General features: G+C 34.5%; 1 protein-coding gene across 1 annotated transcript; it reads left to right on the forward strand.

The window, feature by feature from the left end:
• Window positions 1-21,356: 21,356 nt before the first annotated feature.
• LOC131073323 (uncharacterized) lies at window positions 21,357-22,581 on the forward strand. The gene has a single exon (XM_058009733.2). It carries the CDS (start codon window positions 21,464-21,466, stop codon window positions 22,499-22,501), a length of 1,038 nt encoding a protein of 345 aa, XP_057865716.2. The 5' UTR covers window positions 21,357-21,463; the 3' UTR covers window positions 22,502-22,581.
• Window positions 22,582-23,417: the final 836 nt, after the last annotated feature.

Consider the following 23,417-nt stretch of genomic DNA (forward strand, 5'->3'; position numbering starts at 1 on the left):
TAACATAGTATAGTATTAACCTTTCAAACAATAGCATATGTAGGATATCAAAACAATCTAAACATCGTGATCTCATCATTGTCTAACTCGGTAATAGTTGCCCATTGAATAACTTATCCCCTTATTCATCATATTCTTTCTGTGTCTTTTATCGACATCTTTATACTCATCAAATCATACTTCTTAAGATATGGCAACATCATACTGAATTAGAAAATCAATTTCTTGACATCAATGACAAAATAATAATATTAAGACAGTAATCATCCTTAATTAGTTATATCCATAGTTATCAACAACCTTCTCAATATCCTTAAGAAATGCCAACAATCTCTGATTGTAATTGGAATACCAACCTTCTTCTTGTCTGTTATAATGCCAACAATTCTCCTGTCATAATGATTGTATTGTAATTTTATTTTTCATTCCCTTTAAATGATAATCTCTTTTTCAAAGCCTTTTTTGTGTTCAGTCTCCAATCTTCTCTTGTGACAGGTATTCTTGCATACAAATGCTCTTGGGATCTCAGAAGTTTTACTTTCTCAACTTCTTCAGGGACCATCCAAGTCCTGAGTCACTCTCTAAAGACTACACTCCCCTACTAGGAGTGCACTAAGGTCGTTGTCCTTAGGAGTAAATAAACAACATAATATAAGCTTGAGTTCCACCTCGGAATTTGGCCTAAAGCCTCAGAAAGTCAAGCGAATCCATACCGGATTCCTTCCAAGTATGCGTTGGAATATTTTTAATCTTTTTAACTGTGTGGATGTAAAATTCATTTAAAAATTATCTTTTTAGATTATCGATCCGAGGGGGATTACCCGCCCCTTGGATTTTATCTTCCATATGACCCTTTATCTCCCCGACAGTTTATAGGGACGATGCCACAGACGTTGTTGTTGCAGCTTTGTTAGGCGTTAAGTGCAATGGTTCAACATGATGGCATTACTCGTAAGAGTGACCTACAGGCACCATAGATATCGAACGCTACTAAGGTTTTGTTTTCCAACTCCTCTTTGTTTAGTTATCTAACTAAGTAATTAAGAAAGCTTAACATCACAAATCTTTAAAAAACTATGAAAGAACTAGCTAAAATAAACATTATCCTATTGCAACTTAAAAATTGAGATCATTATTTACAAGACTCACACATTTGATAATATACCAATTCCATGAAAATGGGGTAACGCTTTGAAAAAAAACATTCTTTTACTACTTAGAAGATTAACCTTCAAAATAAGGACTAATAAATCTAGCTCTACAGTTGCATGATATTAATAATAAATAACTTGCATGATAAAATAAATGTGTAACTTGCATGATAACAATTAAATGCATAACTTGCATGATAATAATGAATTCATTTTCTCGCATGATAACAATATTAATGGAAGATCAACAAAAGTACTTTTATAAATAAGGATATTTTAAATTAAATATTGAATTGTTTGCTTGAAATAACCATTGGTTAAGGGGACTATGAATTTAAACATGATCACTTGGAAAGAAGGTCCTTTAAGACATTAGACAAATTTGATCAAAAAATTAACTTAAAGTGATGGTTAAGATTTATAATGAGTTAACTGAATAATCGAATAAGTCTTAAACCAATTAGATGAGTCTAAACTATAAAATTTAGTTATGAGACAATCTACAATTTTAATTCCCTTAATTACTCCTAAATTTGCTCCAATCTCCCAAACAATTTTTAAGTTTAAAATCAAATTTTATATTAATAAAATAAATCATAATTAATTAACGAATCAATACAAATAAATAATAAAATGTTAATTATAATTTAACTTATATAAATCAAATTTTGTATTAATAAATTTTAAAATTTTAAAACTATTTTATTTTAAAACAAAGTCTTTTTTTTAAAAAAGTTGTTTGTTTAAAAAAACAACAAGGGGGAGAGTGGGGGTCATGCCCCCCCCCACCCCCCACCCCCCCCCCCACTCCTACAGATGCAGGCCACAGGAGTGGGGGTCGCAGGCCTCCCACTTTGGTCCAGGAGCACCACCTATGAAGGCATGGGTCAAAGTCATGTTGGTTGTCAATTAGTCTAGGATGAATGTAATAAGACCTCATGGGTCATTGATGTAATTAGTGTAATAGAAATTTGACTAGACTTGACCAAGTTTGGGTCAGATTGTCACTTAGGGATGTATAGAGCATTTTTGGTCAATAAGGGTCCAATGGTCCTAATTGTTGAGACCAAGTGATCTATGGCCCAATTAAGTCATTTTTTATGTAATCAAAACATATATAATAAATTTGGGGTCCTAAGGTAGTTCGGAGTCTAAGTTGGTTACAAGTGGCAAAAGTTGTCCATTTGTTGTCTTGACAATTTTGCAACTTTGTTTGGTTTTGTACTCCAATGGTTTTTTTTTTTTTAAATCAGTTGGAGAAGGTTGTGATCATTGGGGAAGAACCTATAAAGGTCCCAAAGACAAAAGGATGTAACGTTGTTGATAGTTGGAACAAATACATGCATCAAAAGTGTTGGAAATTCTTAGTACCGTCTGGTTTATTGTAGATTTCGCATTGAAGGTGGATAGATAAACATGATTGTGATATAGAACTTGGAACTATAGTAAATTACATTTCTTTTGCAAGTGGTTGGAAGTTTTTAAGTGATCCCCATTTTCATTTGGCAAGCAATACTTTACCGGGTGGTTTGAAACCCTTAGAACCCTAGGTTTTGACGAATGTAATGGAATTTGGCCTATCACTTCTTAGTCAAGAATTTTGAAACTATGGAATATGATAGGCCTCTGTATGATAGGTCAAAATATAGTGCTTACAAGTTGGTCCAACATTTTGGTGTGTTAGGTGAATAAACCCTAGGTCTGGCATCATCATGTGACAGACCAGTTGAATGAGAACAGTGCGTGTGAATTGAGTTGCAGAGCACAGGGAAGGGGTTTGAATTCACAAGGAGAGTGTATTGGAGGTTGTCAAAACCTTACATGGTCTGTGGAAGGTGTGAAAAGGGAGTAAGGAACAAGGTTTTGGTAGGTAACCAGTCAAGAAGGCCTAATAGCCCTATTATCCTTTTTGGTGCAGTATTGGTTGAGTAGTCTGCTAATTGGCTAGGAGCTTGGAAGTGAGATATTGTTGATAACTCCCAAAAGAGTGTCAGAAAACCTATTTTGTTTGCACAGATCCTCAAGGTGTCAAAATTTATCACCCGATTTATTCAAAAGGAGGCCTAATGAAATTAGGTCTATTTGAGTGCATGTATGTCAAAGTTGATCATTGGATGAACCAAAACCATGGGAACCTATTTCATTTGTGTGTTAAAGTTGTAAGGACAACCCTCCAAGGGCCAGTGTGTTGGTTTTATCAAGTGGGTCATTCAAACCTCTAATCACCAATCAAGCCCACTCATGTATTAAAAGGTGTGGGAAAACACCAAAGTCTTGAGACTATAAGTTCATTGTGTGGACATATTGGAGACTTTGAGTCTCCTAGAACCTTCCTAAGACTTGTTGGGACATTGAATTGGCCTTTGGGTGTTTTGGATCTCTTTAGGTAGTGCTTTTGGGTGGTTCTTTACATTCTATCCTCTCTCCTCATCATAGTGGTATCAGAGCAAGATTTTTAGATCACTTGGGTGGTGTGGTCTTAGTGTAAGTCAGAGGAAGATATAGAAGTAGAGGCAAACAAAATGCCTCCTAAGAGTATGTCCCAAGATACAGTGAAGAAGTTGGTGGAAGATATGCTTGAGTCCAAGCTTGGAGAATTGAAGAAGACTAAGGGTAAGGATAAAGATGTGTTTGATACTGATGAAGAAGGGGACCAAGGAGAAGAGAAATCCCCTAAGTGGGTAGAGGAGTTACTTGTAGATCAGAAGGCATTTGAAGATGCCTTGAAGTCAGAAAGTAGGGATACCATAGATGGCTTGCCCATATATAGTGGAAGTATGTAAGCAAAAGAGGTGATGGATTGGATTGAAGCCCTGAACAACCATTTTGAGTTTCAAGAAACCCCTGAGGATAAGAAAGTGAATATGGAAAAAGAAAGGTTGAAAGGGTCTTCTCTTACATGGTGGAACTATGTTCAAGGGGAGAGAGTTAAGGAGGGGAAGAATATGATAACCTCATGGGAAAGGATGAAGGCTAGAATCAAGGCACAGTTCATGCACATTGATTATGAAGTGCACATGTACAAAAGGTTGCAGAACCTCAGACATAGAAACTTTGATGTGAGTGCATATACGGAGGAGTTCCACAAATTAAGTCTTAGATCAAAGAGACAAGAAGAATAATCGGAAAAGGTGGCAAGGTATTTGAATGGCCTGAGGATGAATATCCAATATGAGATCAATATCTTGGCACTAGAGACAATGAACAAGTGTTTTCAGTTGGCCTCAAAGGAAGAGGAGAAGTTGAAAAGAAGAAGTGAGCAGAATAAGAGAGGTAAAAGTGGAAGGAACTTCAAAGGTAGGGGTAGCTTTGGAGGAAGAGGGCTAGGATAGAGGTCTCAAGGAGAGTCCAGCCAAAGTGAGAAAGTTGGGGACTCAAATAGTAGAGGAGGCTACAAAGGGAGGAGGCCTAATGGAAGAGGAAGATCTGGTGGATAAGGGAGATGATCGAACTTCTCAGGGATGAGATGCCACAACTATAATCAGATGGGGCACCTTGCCTATAGGTGTCCAGAGAAGTCTTCAAATTCTCAAGGTCATGATAGGAGAACCACATTGGTATGAGATGATGAAAGGAGCATGACCTCACCAAAGGTATAGTTGGCTTCAGAAGTGGGAGAGAACTTGATGATTAGAAGGACAGTACTCAAGGAACCATCCAAGATTGATCCACCCCAAAGGAGAGCCAATTGCAGGATCCAAGGTAAGGTATGTAGAATCATCATTGATTCTAGTTCTACTAATAATATTGTGTCTTTGGAAGCAACAAACAAGTTGAAACTAGAAAGGATACCTCACACTTGCCCATACAAAGTGTCATGGTTGAATAAGGGACAACATGTACTAGTCAATGAACAAGCATGGGTGGAATTTAGTATATGGGGGTATAAGGACAAAATATTGTGTGGCATCCTTTCTATGGATGCTTGCCATCTCCTACTTGGTAGAACCTGGAAATTTGATAGGAAGCCTCATATATATGGGGAGAAAAACTCATATTCTTTCCAAAAAGATGGAGCAACTTACAAAATACAGTCATTGATAGAGGAAGACAATCCTATGCAAGGAGGACCTAGTGTAATGATAGTAGGAGAGAAGGAGATCATATAAACCCTAAAAGAAGAGGATGGAGTAGGATTTTCTTTGGTCCTAAAACCCAAAGATAGTGGGAAGCAGGGTGCAGGAGTGGAAATCCAAAAAGAAGTGTAGGAAATTTAGGGTAGGTATAAGGGTGTAGCTGCAAGTGACATGTCAAACTCCCTACCTCCTATCAAAGACATTAGCCACAAAATAGACTTAATACTAGGAGTTGTCCTTCCTAAAAAAGCTGCATACAGGATGACCCCACAACAGAATGAAGAGATAGCTAATAAAATTCAAGAGTTTCTATACAAAGGATTGGTGAGGAAGAGCTTTAGCCCATGTGTAGTACCCACTATTTTAGCCCCAAAGAAGGATGGGAAATGGAGATTACGTAGTGATTCTAGGGCCATCAATAGGATAACCATTAGATAAGGATAAGAGAGGGAGATGAATGGAAGACCTCCTTCAAAACCAATGAAGGGTTATATGAGTGGCTTGTGAATCCTTTTGGACTCTCTAATGCCCCTAGCACCTTTATGAGGTTGATGAATGAAGTGTTGCAGGAAATCATAGGGAAGTTTGTAGTGGTGTACCTTGATGATATTTTTGTGTTTAGTATGACTAAGGAAGATCACCTTAGGCACTTGGAGATTTTTTTGAGGAGATTACATGAGCAGAAGTTGATGATTAACCTTGAAAAATGTGAATTCTATAAGCAGGAATTGGTCTACCTTGGTTTTGTGCTTTCAAAGGGTGACTTGAAAATGGATCCCTCAAAAGTGGAGGCTATTATAAATTGGCCTACACCTAGGACTGCAGGAGAAGTCAGAAGTTTTCATGGGATGGCTACATTCTATAGGAAGTTCATTAAGAACTTTAGCCATATATGTGCTCCTATTTTGGAAACCATCAAGGGTGGAGGAAAGGTGAAGTTTGTATGGACAAAAGTACCAGGTCAAAGTTTTGATTACCTAAAATAGAGGGTGGAAAAGTATCCTATATTGGTGTTACTTGACTTTAATAAGGTTTTCACCATAGAGTGTGATGCAAGCAATATGGCCATAGGTGCAGTTTTGAGCCAAGAGGGAAGACCAGTGGCATTTTTCGGTGAGAAACTCAATAAGCCAAAGAGGAAGTATTATTCCTATGATCTTGAATTGTATGCAATGGTTCAGGCCCCTAAAAAGTGGAGGCATTATTTACTTCCTAAATAATTTATTGTTTATACTGACAATCATGCTTTAAGCACAAGAAATGGGTGGAGAGCCTACAAGCATATACCTTCACCATTAAGAACAAGAAAGGGGAGGCAAATAAGGTGGCAGATTCCTTAGGTAGGAGGGTTATAATTGTTCATGAAATACAGTTGCAAAGCATGGGTGTAGAAACACTCAAGGGGATGTATGAGGAAGATCAAGACTTCAAAGAGGTATACCATGTTTGCAGTCATTTTGAGAACTCATTTCATTCTGATTTTTCTTAATATACCTTGTAGAATGGACTGTTATTCAAAGGAAGTCAAATTTGCATTCCTAGATGTTCCATGAGGGACAATATGATCAAAGAAAAACATAGTGGTGGTTTGGGAGGCCACTTTGGGTTGAACTAAACTTTGGATTTGGTTAGGAGGTTTTATTTTTGGCCTAAGATGTAGAATGATGTTAGGAAGTTTGTGGAGTCTTGTGTTGTTTTTTAGAGAGGTAAGGGTGTTTCTACCAATGCAACGTTATACCAACCCTTACCTATACCTAATAGGCCATGAGAAAGCTTGAGCATGGATTTTGTTATGGGTTTTCCTAGCACAAAGACAAGATTTGGTAGTATATTTGTTGTAGTGGACGGATTCAGTAAAATGGCTAATTTCATTCCCTATAAAACCACAAATGATGCTAGCTATATTGCAGGTTTTCTCTTTAAGGAGGTAGTTAGGATACATGGTCTACCATTGAACATAGTATCCGACAAGGATTCAAAGTTTGTTGGTCACTTTTGGGGGACCTTGTGGAAAAGGTTGGGCACAAATTTGGCATTTAGTTCAGCTTACCATCCCCAAACTAATGGTCAAACTGAGGTGGTAAACAGGTCATTGGGTAACCTTCTTAAATGTCTAACAAAGGAGCATGGACAAAGTTAGGATATCGTGATTCCACAAGTAGGGTATGCCTATAATGACTTCACAAATTGGAGTACTGGTATGAGCCCCTTTGAGATAATTTATGGTAGTCATCCTAGAGGAATATTTGAGTTGAGATATGTGTAGGGATTGGATAAAATAAGTGGTCATGTTGAAGACTTTGCAAAGGTCATGAGAGACATTCACAAAGAGGTTAGGGATGCTTTGCAAAAAATTACACAAAAGACTAAGGCCTGGATGGTTCAAAAAAGAAGGGATGTTCAGTTTCAAATTGGTGATTTAGTTATGGTTCATCTCAACAAGGACAAATTGCCCAAGGGCAGCCACAATAAGCTTATGATGAGAAAGATTGGTCCCTGCAGGATCTTAAACAAATATGGTCCTAATGCATATAAAATATAACTCCCCACTAATATAGCTATTTCTCCTATTTTCAATGTATCTGACCTCACCCACTATAGGAGTCCTTCTCATGCAGGTGCAGAAGATGCAATCATAGATCAAGAAACAAAGGAGTGGATTACTCAATTTCCACCTAAGGAGGCCCCAATGATGGAGTACATTTTGGATAAAAGAGAAGATAAAAGTAATAGGCATAAGAACTATTATGAATACCTGTTCAAATGGGAAGGACTTCTTGATTGAGAGGCTACTTGGATGTTAGAGGAGGATATCAAGAAGCAGGGAGGTGATTTGCAGCAATTGGTCTCTAAGAGGACTTGAGACTTTTTCCACCCCAGCGAGTATGGTGAAGGAGCACCACCTATGAAGGCATGGGTAAAATTCATGTTGGTTTTCAGTTAGTCTAGGATGAATTTAATAAGACCTCATGGGTCATTGATGTAATTAATGTAATAGGAATGTGACAAGACTTGACCAAGTTTGGGTCAGATTGTCACTTAGGGATGTATAGAGAAATTTTGGTCAATAAGGGTCCAATGGTCCTAATTGTTGAGACCAAGTGATTTATGGCCCAATTAATTCATTTTTTATGTAATCAAACAATATGTAATAACTTTTGGGTCCTAAGGTAGTTCGGAGTCTAAGTTGGTTACAAGTTGCAAAAGTTGTCTGTTTGTTGTCTTGACAATTTTGCTGCTTTGTTTGGTTTTGTACTCCAACGGTTAGTTATTTTGAAAAATCAATTGCAGAAGGTTGTGTTCATTGGGGAAGAACCTCTGAAGGTCCCAAAGACCAAAGGATGTAAGTTTTTTGATAGTTGGAGCAAATACAAGCATCAAAAGTGTTAGAAATTCTCAGGTATCGTCTGATTTATTATAGATTTCGCACTGAAGGTGGATTGGTAAAAATGATTGTGATATAGAAATTAGAACTATAGTGAATTAAATTTCTTTTTGAAGTGTTTGGAAGTTTTGAAGTCATCCCCATTTTCATTTGGCAAGCAATACTTTACTAGGTGGTCTAAAACCCTTAGAACCCTAGGTTTTGACTAATGTAATGGAATTTGGCCTATCAATTCTTAGTCAAAAATTTTGAAACTGTGGAATATGATAGGACTCTGTATGATAGGTCATAATCTAGTGCTTACAATTTGGTCCAACATGTTGGTGTGTTAGGTGAAGAAACCCTAGGTCTGGCATCATCATGTGACAGATTGGTTGAATGAGAACAATGAGTGTGAATTAAGTTGCAGAGCACAGGGAAGGGGTTTGAATGCACAAGGAGAGTGTATTGGAGGTTGTCAGAACATTCCATGTTCTATGGAAGGTGTGAAAAGGGAATAAGGAACAAGGTTTTGGTAGGTAACCAGTCTAGAAGGCCTAATAGCCCTATTATCCTTTTTGGTGCAGTATTGGTTGAGTAGTCTACTAATTGGCTAGGAACCTAAAAGTGAGATATTATTGATAACTCCCAAAAGGGTGTCAGAAAACCTATTTTGTTTGCATAGATCCTCAAGGTGTCAAAAGTTATCACCTGGTTTCTTCAAAAGGAGGCCTAATTGAAATTAGGTCTATTTGAGTGCATGTACGTCAAAGTTATTGGATGAACCAAAACCATGGGAACTTATTTCATTTGTGTGTAAAAGTTGTAAGGACACACCTCCAAGGGTCAGTGTGTTGGTTTTGTCAAGTGGGCGATTCAAACCCCTAATCACTAGTAAAGCCCACTCATGTATTCAAAGGTGTGGAAAAACACCAAAGCCTTGAGACTATAAGCTGATTGTGTGAAGGACATATTGGAGCCTTTGAGTCTCCTAGAACCCTCCTAAGACTTGTTGGGACATCGGATTGGCCTTTGGGTCTTTTAGATCTCTTTAGGTAGTGCTTTTGGGTGGTTATTTACATTATATCCTCTCTCCTCATCATAGTGGTATCAGAGTAGGATTTTCAGATCACTTGTGTTGTGTGGTCTTGGTGTATGTCAGAGGAAGAGATAGAAGTAGAGGCAGACAAAATTCCTTGTAAGATTATGTCCCAAGATGCAGTGAAGAAGTTGATTGAAGAGATGCTTGAGTCCAAGCTTGGAGAATTGAAGAAGACCAAGGGTAAGGATAAAGAAGATGTGTTTGATACTGATGAAGAAGGGGACCAAGGAGAAGAGGAAGCCCCTAAGCAGGTAGAGGAGTTACCTACATATCAGAAGGCATTTTTAGATGCCTTGAAGTCAGTAAACAGGGATACCATAGATGGCTTGCCCATATATAGTGGAATTATAGAATCAGAAGAGGTGATAGATTGGATTGAAGCCCTTAACAACCATTTTGAGTTTAAAGAAACCCTTGAGGATAAGAAAGTAAATTTGGAAAAAGAAAGGTTGAAGGGTTCTTCTCTTACATGGTTGAACTATGTGAAATGGGAGAGAGTTAAGGAGGGGAAGAGTATGATAACCTCCTGGGAAAGGATGAAGGCTAGAATCAAGGCACGATTCATGCCCACTGATTATGAAGTGCAAATGTACCAAAGGTTGTAGAACCTCAAACATAGAGACATTGATGTGAGAGAATTTACGGAGGAGCTCCACAAATTAAGTCTTAGATCAAAGAGACAAGAAGAAGAATTGAAAAAGGCGACAAGGTATTTGAATGGCCCGAGATGAATATCTTAGATGAGATTAGTATCTTGGCACCAAAGATAGTGAACAAGTGTTTTTAGTTGGCCTTAAGGTCAAAGGAGAAGTTGAAAAGAAGTGAGCAAAATAATAGAGGTAAAAGTGGAAGGAACTTCAGAGGTAGGGGTAGCTTTAGAGGAAGAGGGCTAGGCTAGAGGTCTCAAGGAGAGTCCAGCCAAAGTGATCAAGTTGGGGACTAAAATAGCAGAGGAGGATACAAAGGGAGGAGGCCTAATGGAAGAGGAAGGTCTAGTGGATCAAGGAGAGGATGCAACTTCTCACGGATGAGATACTACAACTGCAATCAGATGGGGCACCCTGCCTATAGTTGTCCAAAGAAGGCTTCAACTTCTCAAGGTGGTGATACGAGAACCAAATTGGTCCAAGATGATGCAAGGAGCATGACTTCACCAGAGGTACAGTTGGCTTTAGAAGTGGGAGAGAAATTTATGATTGGAAGGACACTACTCAAGGAACCATCCAATATTGATCCACCCCAAAGTAGAGCTTTATTCCAGATCCATTGCGAGATCCAAGGTAAGGTATGTAGAATCATCATTGATTATGGTTATACTAACAATATTTTGTCTTTGGAAGCAGCAAACAAGTTGAAACTAGAAAGGATACCTCACACTTTCCTATACAAGGTGTCCTGGTTGAATAAGGGACAACATGTACTAGTTAATGAACAAGTATGGGTGGAATTTAGTATACGGGGGTATAAGGACAAAATATTGTGTGAAATCCTTCCTATGGATGCTTTCCATCTCCTACTTGGTAGACCTTGGATATTTGATAGGAAGGCTCATCTAGATGGGGAGAAAAACTCATATTCTTTCCAAAAAGAGGGAGCAACTTACAAAATGCAATCATTGATAGAGGAAGGCAGTCCTAAGAAAGTAGGACCTAGCGTGATGATAGTAGGAGAGAAGGAGATCATAGACACCCTAAAAGAAGAGGATGGAGTTGGATTTTCTTTGGTCCTAAAACCCAAAGATAGTGGGAAGAAGGGTGCAGGAGTGGAAATCCTAGAAGAAGTGCAGGAACTTTTGGGTAGGTATAAGGGTCTAGTTGCAGGTGACATGTCGGACTCCCTACCCCCTATCAAAGACACTAGCCACAAAATAGACTTAATACTACAAGTTATCCTTCTTAACAAAGCTGCCTACATGATGACCCCACAGCAAAATGAAGAGATAGGTAAACAAATTCAAGAGTTTCTAGACAAAGGATTGGTGAGGAAGAGCCTTAGCCCATGTGCAATACCCACTATTTTAGCCCTAAAGAAGGATGGTAAATGGAGGTTATGCACTAATTCTAGGGCCATCAATAGGATAACCATCAGATATAGGTTTCCTATCTCTAGAATAGAAGATCTAATGGACTGCTTGGGAGGAGCCACCTATTTCTCCAAGATTGACTTTAAAAGTGGGTACCATCAGATAAGGATAAGAGAGGGAGATGAATGGAAGACCACCTTTAACACCAATGAAAGTTTATATGAGTGGCTTGTGATGCCTTTTTGATGATATTTTAGTGTTTAGTAAGACTAAGGAGGATCATCTTAGGCACTTGGAGATTGTGTTGAGGAGATTACATGAGCAGAAGATGATTAACATTGAAAAATGTAAATTCTTGAAGTAGGAATTGGTCTACCTTGGTTTTGTGAATTCAAAGGGTGACTTGAAAATGGATCCCTCAAAAGTGGAGGCTATTTTGAATTTGCCTACACCTAGTTCTACAGGAGAACTCAAAATTTTTTATGGGATGGCTACATTTTAGAGGAAGTTCATTAAGAACTTTAGTTGGATATCTGTGCTCCTATTTTGGAAACCATCAAGAGTGGAGGAAAGGTGAAGTTTGTATGGACAGAAGCAACTGGTCAGATTTTTGAGTACCTTAAATAGAGGGTGGAAAAGTATCCTATATTGGTGTTACCTGACTTTATTAAGGTTTCCACCATAGAGTGTGATGCAAGCAATATGACCATAGGTGCAGTTTTCATCCAAGAGGGAAGACCAGTGGAATTTTTCAGTGAGAAACTCAATGAGGCAAAGAGGAATTATTATTCCTATGATCTTGAATTGTATGCAATGGTTCAAGCCCTTAAAAAATGGAGGCATTATTTACTTCCTAAAGAATTTATTGTTTATATTGAAAATCATGCTCTAAGCTTCTTGAATGGATAGGAAAAACTAAGTCACTGACACATTAAATGGGTGGAGAGCCTAGAACCATATACCTTCACCATTAAGGACAAGAAAGGGTAGGCAAATAAGGTGGAAAATGCCTTAAGTAGGAGGGTTCTGACTATTCAGAAAATAAAGTTGCAGATTATGGGTGTAGAAGCACTCAAGGGGATGCATGAGGAAGATCAAGACTTCAAAGAGGTATACAAGGTTTGCAGTCATTTTGAGAACTCATTTCATTATGATTTTTCTGAATATACCTTGTAGAATGGATTTTTATTCAAAGGAAGTCAACTTCACATTCCTATATATTCCATGAGGGACAATATGATCAAATAAAAATATAGTGGTGGTTTGGGAGGCCACTTTAGGTTGAATAAAACTTTGGATTTGGTTAGGAGGTTTTATTTTTGGCCTAAGATGCAGAATGATGTCAGGAAGTTTGTGGAGTCTTGTGTTGTTTGTCAGAGAGGTAAGGGTGTTTCTACCAATGCAGGGTTATACCATCCCTTACCTATACCTAATAGGCCATGGGAAAGCTTGAGCATGGATTTTGTTATGGGTTTCCCTAGGACAAAGGCAAGATTTGATAGTATATTTGTTGAGTGGATAGATTCAATAAAATGGCTCATTTCATTCCTTGTAAAACCACAAATGATGCTAGGTATATTGCAGGTTTGTTCTTTAAGGAGGTAGTTAGGATACATGGTTTGCCATTGAGCATTGTATCCGACAGGGATTCAAAGTTTGTTGGTCACTTTTGGGGGACCTTGTAGAAAAGGTCGGGCACAAATTTGGCATTTAGTTCAACTTACCATCCTCAAAATGATGGTCAAGCTGAGGTGGTAAATAGGTCATTTGTTAACCTTCTCAAATGTCTAACAAAGAAGCATGGTCAAAGTTGGGATATGGTGATTCCACAAGAAGATTATGCCTATAATGACTCCACCAATAGGAGTACTGGTATGAGCCCCTTTGAGATAATTTATGCCAGTCATCCTAGAGGAATATGTGAGTTGAGAGATGTGTAGGGATTGGATTAAAGAAGTGGTCATGTTGAAGACTTTGTAGAGGTCATGATGGACATTCACCAATAGGTTAGGGATGCCTTGCAACAAACTACACAAAATACTAAGGCCAGGATGGATCAGAAAAGAAGGGATGTTCAGTTTTATATTAGTGATTTAGTTATGGTTCATCTCAACAAGGACATATTGCCCAAAGGCAGCCATAGTAAGCTTATGATGAGAAAGATTGGTCCCTGCAAGATCTTGGACAAATATGGTCCTAATGCATATAAAATAGAACTCCCCACTGATATAGCTATTTCTCCTATTTTCAATGTATCTTACCTCACTCCCTATAGGATTCCTTCTCATGCAGGTTCAAAAGATGCAGTCACAACTCAAGAAATAGAGGAGTGGATTACTCTATTGCCACCTAAGGAGGCCCCAATGATGGAGTGCATTTTGGATAGAAGAGAAGTTTAAAAGACTAGGCATATGACCTATTATGAACACCTGGTCAAATGGAAAGGACTTCCTAATTCAAAGGTTAACTTGGATGTTAGAGGAGGATATCAAGAAGCAAGGAGGTGATTTGTAGCAGTTGGTCTCTAAGAGGACTTGAGACTGTTTCCACCCCAGGGAGTATGGTCCAGGAGAACCACCTATGAAGGCATGGGTCAAAGTCATGTTGGTTTTCAATTAGTGTAAGCTGAATTTAATAAGACCTTATGGTTCATTGATGTAATTAGTGTAACAAGAATGTTACAAGACTTGACCAAGTTTGGGTCAGATTGTCACTTAGGGATGTATGGAGCAATTTTGGTCAATAAGGGTCCAATGGTCCTAATTATTGAGACCAAGTGATTTATGGCCCAATTAAGTCATTTTTTATGTAATCAAACCATATGTAGTAACTTTGGGGTCCTAAGGTAGTCCGAAGTGTAAGTTGGTTACAAGCTGCAAAAGTTGTCCATTTGTTGTCTTGACAATTTTGCAACTTTGTTTGGTTTTGTACTCCAACGGTTAGTTCTTTTGAAAATCAGGTGGAAAACATTGTGGTCATTGGGGAAGAACCTGTAAAGGTTCCAAAGACCAAAGGATGTAAGGTTGTTGATAGTTGGAGCAAATACAGGCATCAAAAGTGTTGGAAATTCTGAGTACCGTCTGATTTACTGTAGATTTCACATTGAAGGTGGATTGGTAAAAATGATTGTGATATAGAACTTGGAACTATAGTGAATTACCTTTCTTTCTCAAGTGGTTGGAAATTTTTAAGTGATCCCCATTTTCCTTTGGCAATCAATACTTTATTGGGTGGTCTGAAACCCTTAGAACCCTAGGTTTTGACTAATGTAATGGAATTTGGCCTGTCAATTCCCAGTCAAGAATTTTGAAACTATGGAATATGTTAGGCCTCTGTATGATAGGTCATAATCTAGTTCTTACAAGTTGGTCCAATAGTTTGGTGTGTTTGGTGAAGAAACCCTAGGTCTAGCATCATCATGTGACAGATCAGTTGAATGAGAACAGTGTGTGTGAATTGAGTTGCAAAGCATAGGGAAGGGGTTTGAATGCACAAGGAGAGTGTCTTGGGGGTTTTCAGAATATTTCATGGTTTGTGGAAGGTGTGAAAAGGGAGTAACGAACAAGGTTTTGGTAGGTAACCAGTCAAGAAGGCCTAATAGCCCTATTAGCCTGCTAATTGGCTAGGAACCTAAAAGTGAGATATTGTTGATAACTCCCAAAAGGGTGTCAGAAACCCTATTTTGTTTGCACAGATCCTCAAGGTGTCAAAATTTATCACCCGATTTCTTCAAAAGGAGGCCTAATTGAAATTAGGTCTATTTGAGTGCATGTATGTCAAAGTTGATCATTGGATGAACCAAGACCGTGGGAACCTATTTCATTTGTGTGGATAATTTGTAAGTATACCCCTCCAAGGGTCAGTGTTTGGTTTTGTCAAGTGGGCCATTCAAACCCCTAATCACTAGTCAGGCCCACTCATGTATTTAAAGGTGTGGAAAAACACCAGTGTCTTGAGACTGTAAGTTTATTGTGTGAAGGACATATTGGAGCCTTTGAGTCTCCTAGAACATTCCTAAGACTTGTTGGGACATCGGATTGGCCTTTAGGTGTTTTGGATCTCTCTAGGTAGTGATTTTGGGTGGTTCTTTACATTTTATATATACATATGTATGTATATATATATGTGTGTATATTTATATATAAATGTATATTTATGTATACATACATATACATATATATACATATATATGCATATATATATGTATACACACACACACACATATATATACATATATACATATATACATATATATATACATATATATATATACACACACATATATATATACACATACACATATATATATACATATATATACACATCTATATACATATATATATATACATATATATATATATATGTATATGTATATGTGTATATATACATATGTGTGTGTGTATATATATATATGTGTGTGTGTGTATATATATGTATGCATGTATATATATGTGTGTGTGTATGTATGTATGTATGTATGTATATATATGTATGTATATATATCTGTGTGTATGTATGTATATATATATGTATGTATATGTATGTATGTATGTATGTATGTATGTATGTATGTATGTATGTATGTATGTATATGTATGTATGTATGTATGTATGTATGTATGTATGAGTGAGTGACTATTATTTTCACAAGTTTATCTTCAGAGACTAAATATTTCTCTTGTGTGATTACACAAGGATATAGTTCATAGAGTAATAGTTTACACCATATGTAATTGAGACAAGTAAATATACAGAGAAAATATTTATACAATACGCTTTGAGACAAATAAATAATTACAGAGAATTAGTTTCACAAAATTTATTGAGTTAAATAAACAAATATTTAGGAATAAAGCTTAAATAAATCTTTCACAAACTAATTAATTTACACGATACTTTTAAAGACAAATATATATATTTGAGATTTAGTTTTCTCAGATAAGCAGATTACACAACGTATTTGAGATAAAGTTTCACAAGAGGAGGATTTCCCAAAGTAGTAAATTATATAAATGCATTTGAAATAATTAATTACATATTTTTGGAGACTTCTTAGAAAAATATTTTATGCAATGAATAAAATGTTTTCAGAGGAAAGGATTTCTCAGAGATATAGTTACAATAAATTTGAGGTAAATGCATAACTTGAGATAAAACTTTCATGAGAAGAAATTATTTCATGGAGAAAGGATTTTCCTCAAAAAATAGTTTACACAATAAAAGTAAAAATAAATATTTATTTGAGGAAGTGTTTTCATGGGGAAAGAGATTTTTCAGAATTAAAAAAAAAAAAAAAAAGTTTATGTAATACATGTGATTTTTTTCTAAAAAGCATTTAGCTATATTATTAAATTAAATAAGATCGCATATCAAATCTTTTCTTAAATGTAGATTTGTATTAACAAAAGAAGCTGAGAGAAAATAAGAAAAAGACTTCTCTTATTTGACTTAATCTATCAAAATAGCAAGGAGATGATTTTCTTTTGAAAAGAAGATATAATAAAATCTAAAAGAGAATGGAGAGATTTCTTTGAAAATTACAAGATGCAACAAGTGATTGGAAAAGAGGGGAACTTGGATTGGACGAAGCACTTGTTGTTGATTCGCTTCCAATCGCCGAGCTAACTTTCTTCAATCCTTCCTTGGTAAGAATTCCTCAAACAAGAAGGTAAGAATTCCTCAAACAAGAAGGTAAGAATTCCTCAAACAAACTAAAAAATTCTACAATGAAATGTGACCACCATAAATCCTACTACTACTAACAAGCTTCTACAAGAACTAGAGAAAATACTACTTTTTCATCCCAGACTATGAACACCCTTTTTGAAATCTTTGCATACATTATATAGAAAAGATGCACCCATTCCACTATCAAGAGAATTAATTCAAATTAAAGATTATTTTTCCCAAATTATCCTCATGCAAAATTGATTGATGGCAAAGTGGAGGAGTTACATGCAAGAATATGCTCAATTGGTATTTTGAGAAAAAAGATAATTTGCCAAATTAAATTTATGATTTCCAAGTGTGTGTGTCCACTATTTAAAGTTTATTAAAATAATTTCAACCTTAATCAATAAAACATTTTTAACTAACAATAGTCACAAAATAATATGAAATATAATGATAACAATAATAGTATCAAGATTTTTATCAAGAAAGAGGGTTATGACAAACATATTTAACCTAAGTCTAATCCAACACCAACTTTAAATTCAAAAGACTCTTAATCATGTTTATTAGTACTTGTCGTTAGGCAATACTATTGTAATAAGTTTTTTGTTTTTCCAGTTAACTAGTTATTAAAAAAATTAATTTGAACCAATCACAAACAAATTTTAACTTTTAATTTTTTCAATCTTTTTATTTACCAAAGTCTAATTGTACAATTTTTAACATTATAAATTACAAAAATTATTTTTCTCTACACTTATTGGCTAAATACAATTTAGCTGTTATAAGCGGATTTTTAGGAAATCCAAAATAATTAGTTTTAGTGGTATAGCCAAAAATATATGTAAATTTAGGAAAATCGTAAAGAAAAAAAAACTTATATCAAAGACATATCGTTGATTCACAACAACATTAAAACCAACTACAACAATATTTGTTCAGATTTATCATTAGAGTAAAAATATAAAAATTTAGATATGTATGTTTAATAAACAATATTTTTAATTGATGTTAATATTATTTGATATTCATTATATATCTTATATATATTTAATTTATATTTTAATTTTAATAAACATACATATTTAAATTTTTTATATTTTTTAATATATTTAATAATTTAAATTATATTAAGAATAAAAAAAATTAAATTATATTAAATATTTATATTTAAAATCAACTTTAAAATTTACTTCAAATATTTTCTATTAAAAAAAATACATCAAATATTTTAATACAAAATTGTAGAATTATTTGTAAAATATAAATATAAGTAAATAACTATCTATATTTAAAAGGTAACACAATTTTTTTTAATTTATTACAATTACAATATTAATAAATGGATTAAATAAATTAATATTGCATTCAACAGCATTCAATAATGTAAGCAAGCATGTAATACAACAAATGGTCAAAAAATATTGGGTTTGAGATGGGTATTGTAGTGGTGGAGTACAATAAACAAATTCATGAAGATGAGGATAGAGGAGCGGCCAATTGATTTGACGGTAAAATGGGAGGCATGCACAAAACAGAATCGCGTGAATTTTTTTTTCTCGATGTGAACTTTCGTTCAGCCGACAATCAAAATTCCGACATGAGCAGTTTTCCAATGTGAGACAAGCATGACAAGTTCACTTATAACAAAAGCCTATCAGTTCAATTATTTAACTTTATTTTGTGAAATTAAAAATTTATTAGGATTTTTTAAATTTATATTATTTTTTCTAGTAAAATTTTAATTATTATGAAATAATTATGCTTAATTTTTTTTATCTTAATTATTATAATTTTTAAAATATAATCATTATTAAAATTAAATCATAATTAATATTAAAACTATACTAAAAACAAGGCAAGTACTAGCCACTACGTGGCACTTGTTTAATGTTGTGTAAATTTAAATTTTGTGATGAACTAGACATGAAATTTGTACAAGCTATTCATTAATTTATGTATAGAAAATGTGACATTTAGACTTTAAATTTTTGTTTTGATGACTATAAGCTTTTTTTAATCCACTCTTAATACTTTTATCTCAACTCTTAAATTTACTATTAATCTAATTTTTTTATATATAGATTATTCTTATATTTTTATGGGAGTTGAATATGTGGCAACTTTAACTAATGTATCTTAAATAACGTATTTTTATATATTTCTCTTAATATCTTGTATATATTTCTAAAAATATAGGTATGTTAGGATAGAGTTATCTTTTAAAATAGATAATTAAAATTAATATAATAAATAAAATACAATAATATAAAGATCTTAATGTTTATCTATATGACACTACTTTTAATCTAACCTTAAATCTTCCATATCTCTAATTGAATCTTAACATAACCATAAACTAAAGATTATTTAACTTAAGCCTAACCTAACATAACTATAACTTAACAATAATCCTCAAATATTGAAATTAATAATACAAAATTTTGATAAGAAAGTAATATTGTTAATATAATAATAATATTTAATATTCAAAATAACAATATTTTTTTATTATAATATTTAAATTATTTATTTTAGTTTTGTTATGGTTATTCTCATGTAATTTAATACTCTATCACTTATAAGTGGAATAGAATTAGATAATATTACAATAGATCTTACTATTTCTAATACAATTTTTCTTTTTTTAAATCAAAATTACAATCAATTACAATACATTTAATACAATATATTTAATTTTAATGTACAATGTTACAATTATAATTCAAATTTCTTTGACTATTTCTATTTTTAAATCATATAACTACAATCTTACCAAATAGACTAATAATTAACTAATTCAAAGGATCATTCTTATTTATTCACATAATAATAGTTACATTTATCAAATTCTATTTCAATATTAAATCGACAAATACTCACCATTATGTGGCACTTGTTTTTATTATAATTTTTTTGAGAATAAATGTAGTAAATTATTTTCTTTCTTTTATTAATATATTAGTGGTATGTGATATTATTGTTGAAATGTTAATCAATGAAATAGTAAGAATAGTAACACATTGTTTCTTTGTTTGTGTAGAGGGACTTAAGAAAATGTATAGAAATGTACTATTGACTTTGGTCTATAACGAAATAGCTACAGAATTATTGTCATAATCTATATACTTGGATGTTGCTATTAAAACAAGTGTGATACAATCTATTTTGCTATATCATCAATTATGTAAAGCAAATTGTTTTCTATCACATTGTTTATAAAATTTATGAGATTGACATATGTTATCTTTATTTGTTGACTTACGTTTATTGTAGACTACTATAAATGATTATCACTAATCAATTTAACTAAATGACCTTGAAAAACATCTTCTAAATTTTTATAATAGAATATTCCCCACCCCCCACACACATACATTATTCTATATAATAAAATTATTAAATAAAAATAAAATAATATCTCCTAAAATATCATTTGAACTCTTTCATATATATATATTACTATCAACATAACTATTGCACCTTATTTTCATACAAATGTTGATTATATTTATTTAATTTTTTATATAATATTAAATATATTTTAAAAAAACAAAAAAACTATCAAAATAGACTTCACCCACAAAATGAATGAATAAATTTGAATGAACATCATTATCAATAATTTAAAAAAAAAAAATCATTGTCAACTCTTCTATTATAAATCTGGTTGAAAAAGCGCTGTTCAAATGCTTTTATCAGCGAATGAGAGAACAATTTGAATTGTATAATGATCACCGACCACCTTTCAATTTTTTGACTGCAAATATCCAGACCATTTAGTGCATTGAATTGATGCAACATGTTTCTCGGGAATGAATTTATTGAGCTCAATAACAACCTCATCATCTCTCATGTGATCATGGACCTGCATTCAATTACACCTGTGACCACCTCACGCCCTCCCTGTGTTTTTTCAAAGTCAAATCAATTGGCCGCTCCTCTATCCTCATCTTCATGAATTTGTTTATTGTACTCCACCACTACAATACCCATCTCAAACCCAATATTTTATGACTCCTCTGTTAGAAGAAATGTTATGGATTCTTAAGCCAGTGTGTTTCAGTTCCGGGCATGAAGAAGAGCTTGAGAAATTCACTGTGCAGAGGAGCAGACACTGTAGTTAATGTCACAATGAATCCCAATAGCTTTAGATCAAGATTAGCAGCTTCTTCATTCTTACTTGGTAGAAGAAAACAAGGTTTAAAAGAAGCACCTGCAGAAGATCATTCTGCTGCAACCCCTTCTCTTATCAGCTCTTATAACCCATTATCTGATGATGATGATGATGATCTCAGTACTCCTCCAACTTTAGAGGAAATGCTTGCTCGTCTGCAGGAGGAGGAGGAGGAGGAAGCAGGGCAGCTTGCAGAATTAATAGCTTTATCCAACTTAAGCAGCATAAACCCTAACAGAATGTCCTCTGTCAACAATTCTGACTTAATGAGAGCTGCCCAAAGGGCATTGAATGTTCAGTGCCCCAGATTATCAGTTGATGGAAGGGATGTAAACCAGGGTCCAAGATCAGATTTTGCAAGGAAATTACCTCCAGATATTGAATCTAGGAACTATCAGAGGAGCACCATGAATAAGGAGAATGATCTCTCTCAGGGATTTCGTAAGCCCTGTTTGGTTGAAAGACTGATGGGTCTGGAAATCATGCCTGTGAAGAAGCCAACTCCAGCTCCATGTCTTAAGCGCAGTAACACATCACAAAGGAATGATTATTTGGATGGGCAGTATTTGAAGGATTTGTGTGGTGCAACTGGAATTGTACCCAGGGCAATCAATGATAGGAGATTCATGGTGAAGCAGCCCTTGAATTCAGAGAAGCAGAAGTATCAGAGGCCTCTTCCTCCTGATGGTAAACAGATAAGACAGGGTTTTGGATCATATCAAAAGTCTGCCATTAAAAGCCCACTTGGAATGGTGCAGGTTTCTGCAGCTGGTCATCATCCTAGTTACAGTCAAACAAAGAAGTTGCAGGCCTCCTCTTCCAAGCCACAAGAGCTGCTCATGAAGAAGCAGCCCAATTACAGGACAAATATCATGGAGGAGAAGAAGAAGAAAAGTGATTGCAGATTATGTAGTAATAGAGCTCATTTAAAGTGATGACAGCAAACATGTAATGTACTAAGTTATTTTGTTTTTTTTGGAATCTGTTTATGTAATGAGTGCAGTTTGTGGTTCAAGGTGGTATTTACTTTAATGCAATAGTTTTTTTTTGTTTTCTTTGTTTTTTCATCTGTTTTGTGATAGACATACTCCATTCTTGATGGATTTTATGTTGGTTTCTTTGATTTTGTGATTTTGTGTGATTTTGTTATTGTTTTCATTTCTTCGAATCACATTTCATGGCACACAAATTTAATGAAATTTAGTTCAACTTTCGAAGATTGTGTGAGAAGGTTTTTCTTGGAGTTAAAACTTCATTCAAGGGATATCAGAAGAATGTCTTTCAGTGTTTTTTTAATGCTCTTTGGCATGTTTTTCATAGTAAGGGATTGTGATATATAATAGCGGCTGCTGGGAAATTGCTGTTTAAGCTGCCATGAAACCCGATAGAAAAGTTACTATTGCTGGTATTATATTTACTTTTTACATTTAAAGATCCTTTCTAAAGGAAAAAAATTTACAACTATAAAATTAAATGTAAAAACTAAAGAAAGGAAATGGATTTTTTTTTTATAAATTGATGAAGTAAATGGAAGAGTGGAAATAGGATGTAGTTTGCTCATAGATGGTGTCATAATCATTTGTTTATTTTAATTAGATGTCTATTATCTTGATAGATATTACTATGTCTTCAAAGTTGAAACAAACATAACTAGCCATCGCACCTTGGTGAGCAATGGGTATGTCGAAGAGGTTTGTAAAGTCAATTAGATAATTTTTGGTCTTTTTTTTATAGATTTGTGTTCTACATGAGGTCAATTGGTAGGGATAAATATAGGAGTAGAGAGAGGAAGAGATAGGGGAGGAGAGAGCTCATGACATTATGAGATAGAGATAAAGGGAGAGATAGAGG

Source organism: Cryptomeria japonica, chromosome 10, assembly GCF_030272615.1.
Source record: "Cryptomeria japonica chromosome 10, Sugi_1.0, whole genome shotgun sequence".
In the NCBI taxonomy this organism is placed as follows: Eukaryota; Viridiplantae; Streptophyta; class Pinopsida; order Cupressales; family Cupressaceae; genus Cryptomeria; species Cryptomeria japonica.

What these genes read in the sequence shown, in the direction of transcription:
- LOC131073323 (XM_058009733.2), top strand. Translation starts at nt 21,464, where the DNA reads ATGAAGAAGAGCTTGAGAAATTCACTGTGCAGAGGAGCAGACACTGTA.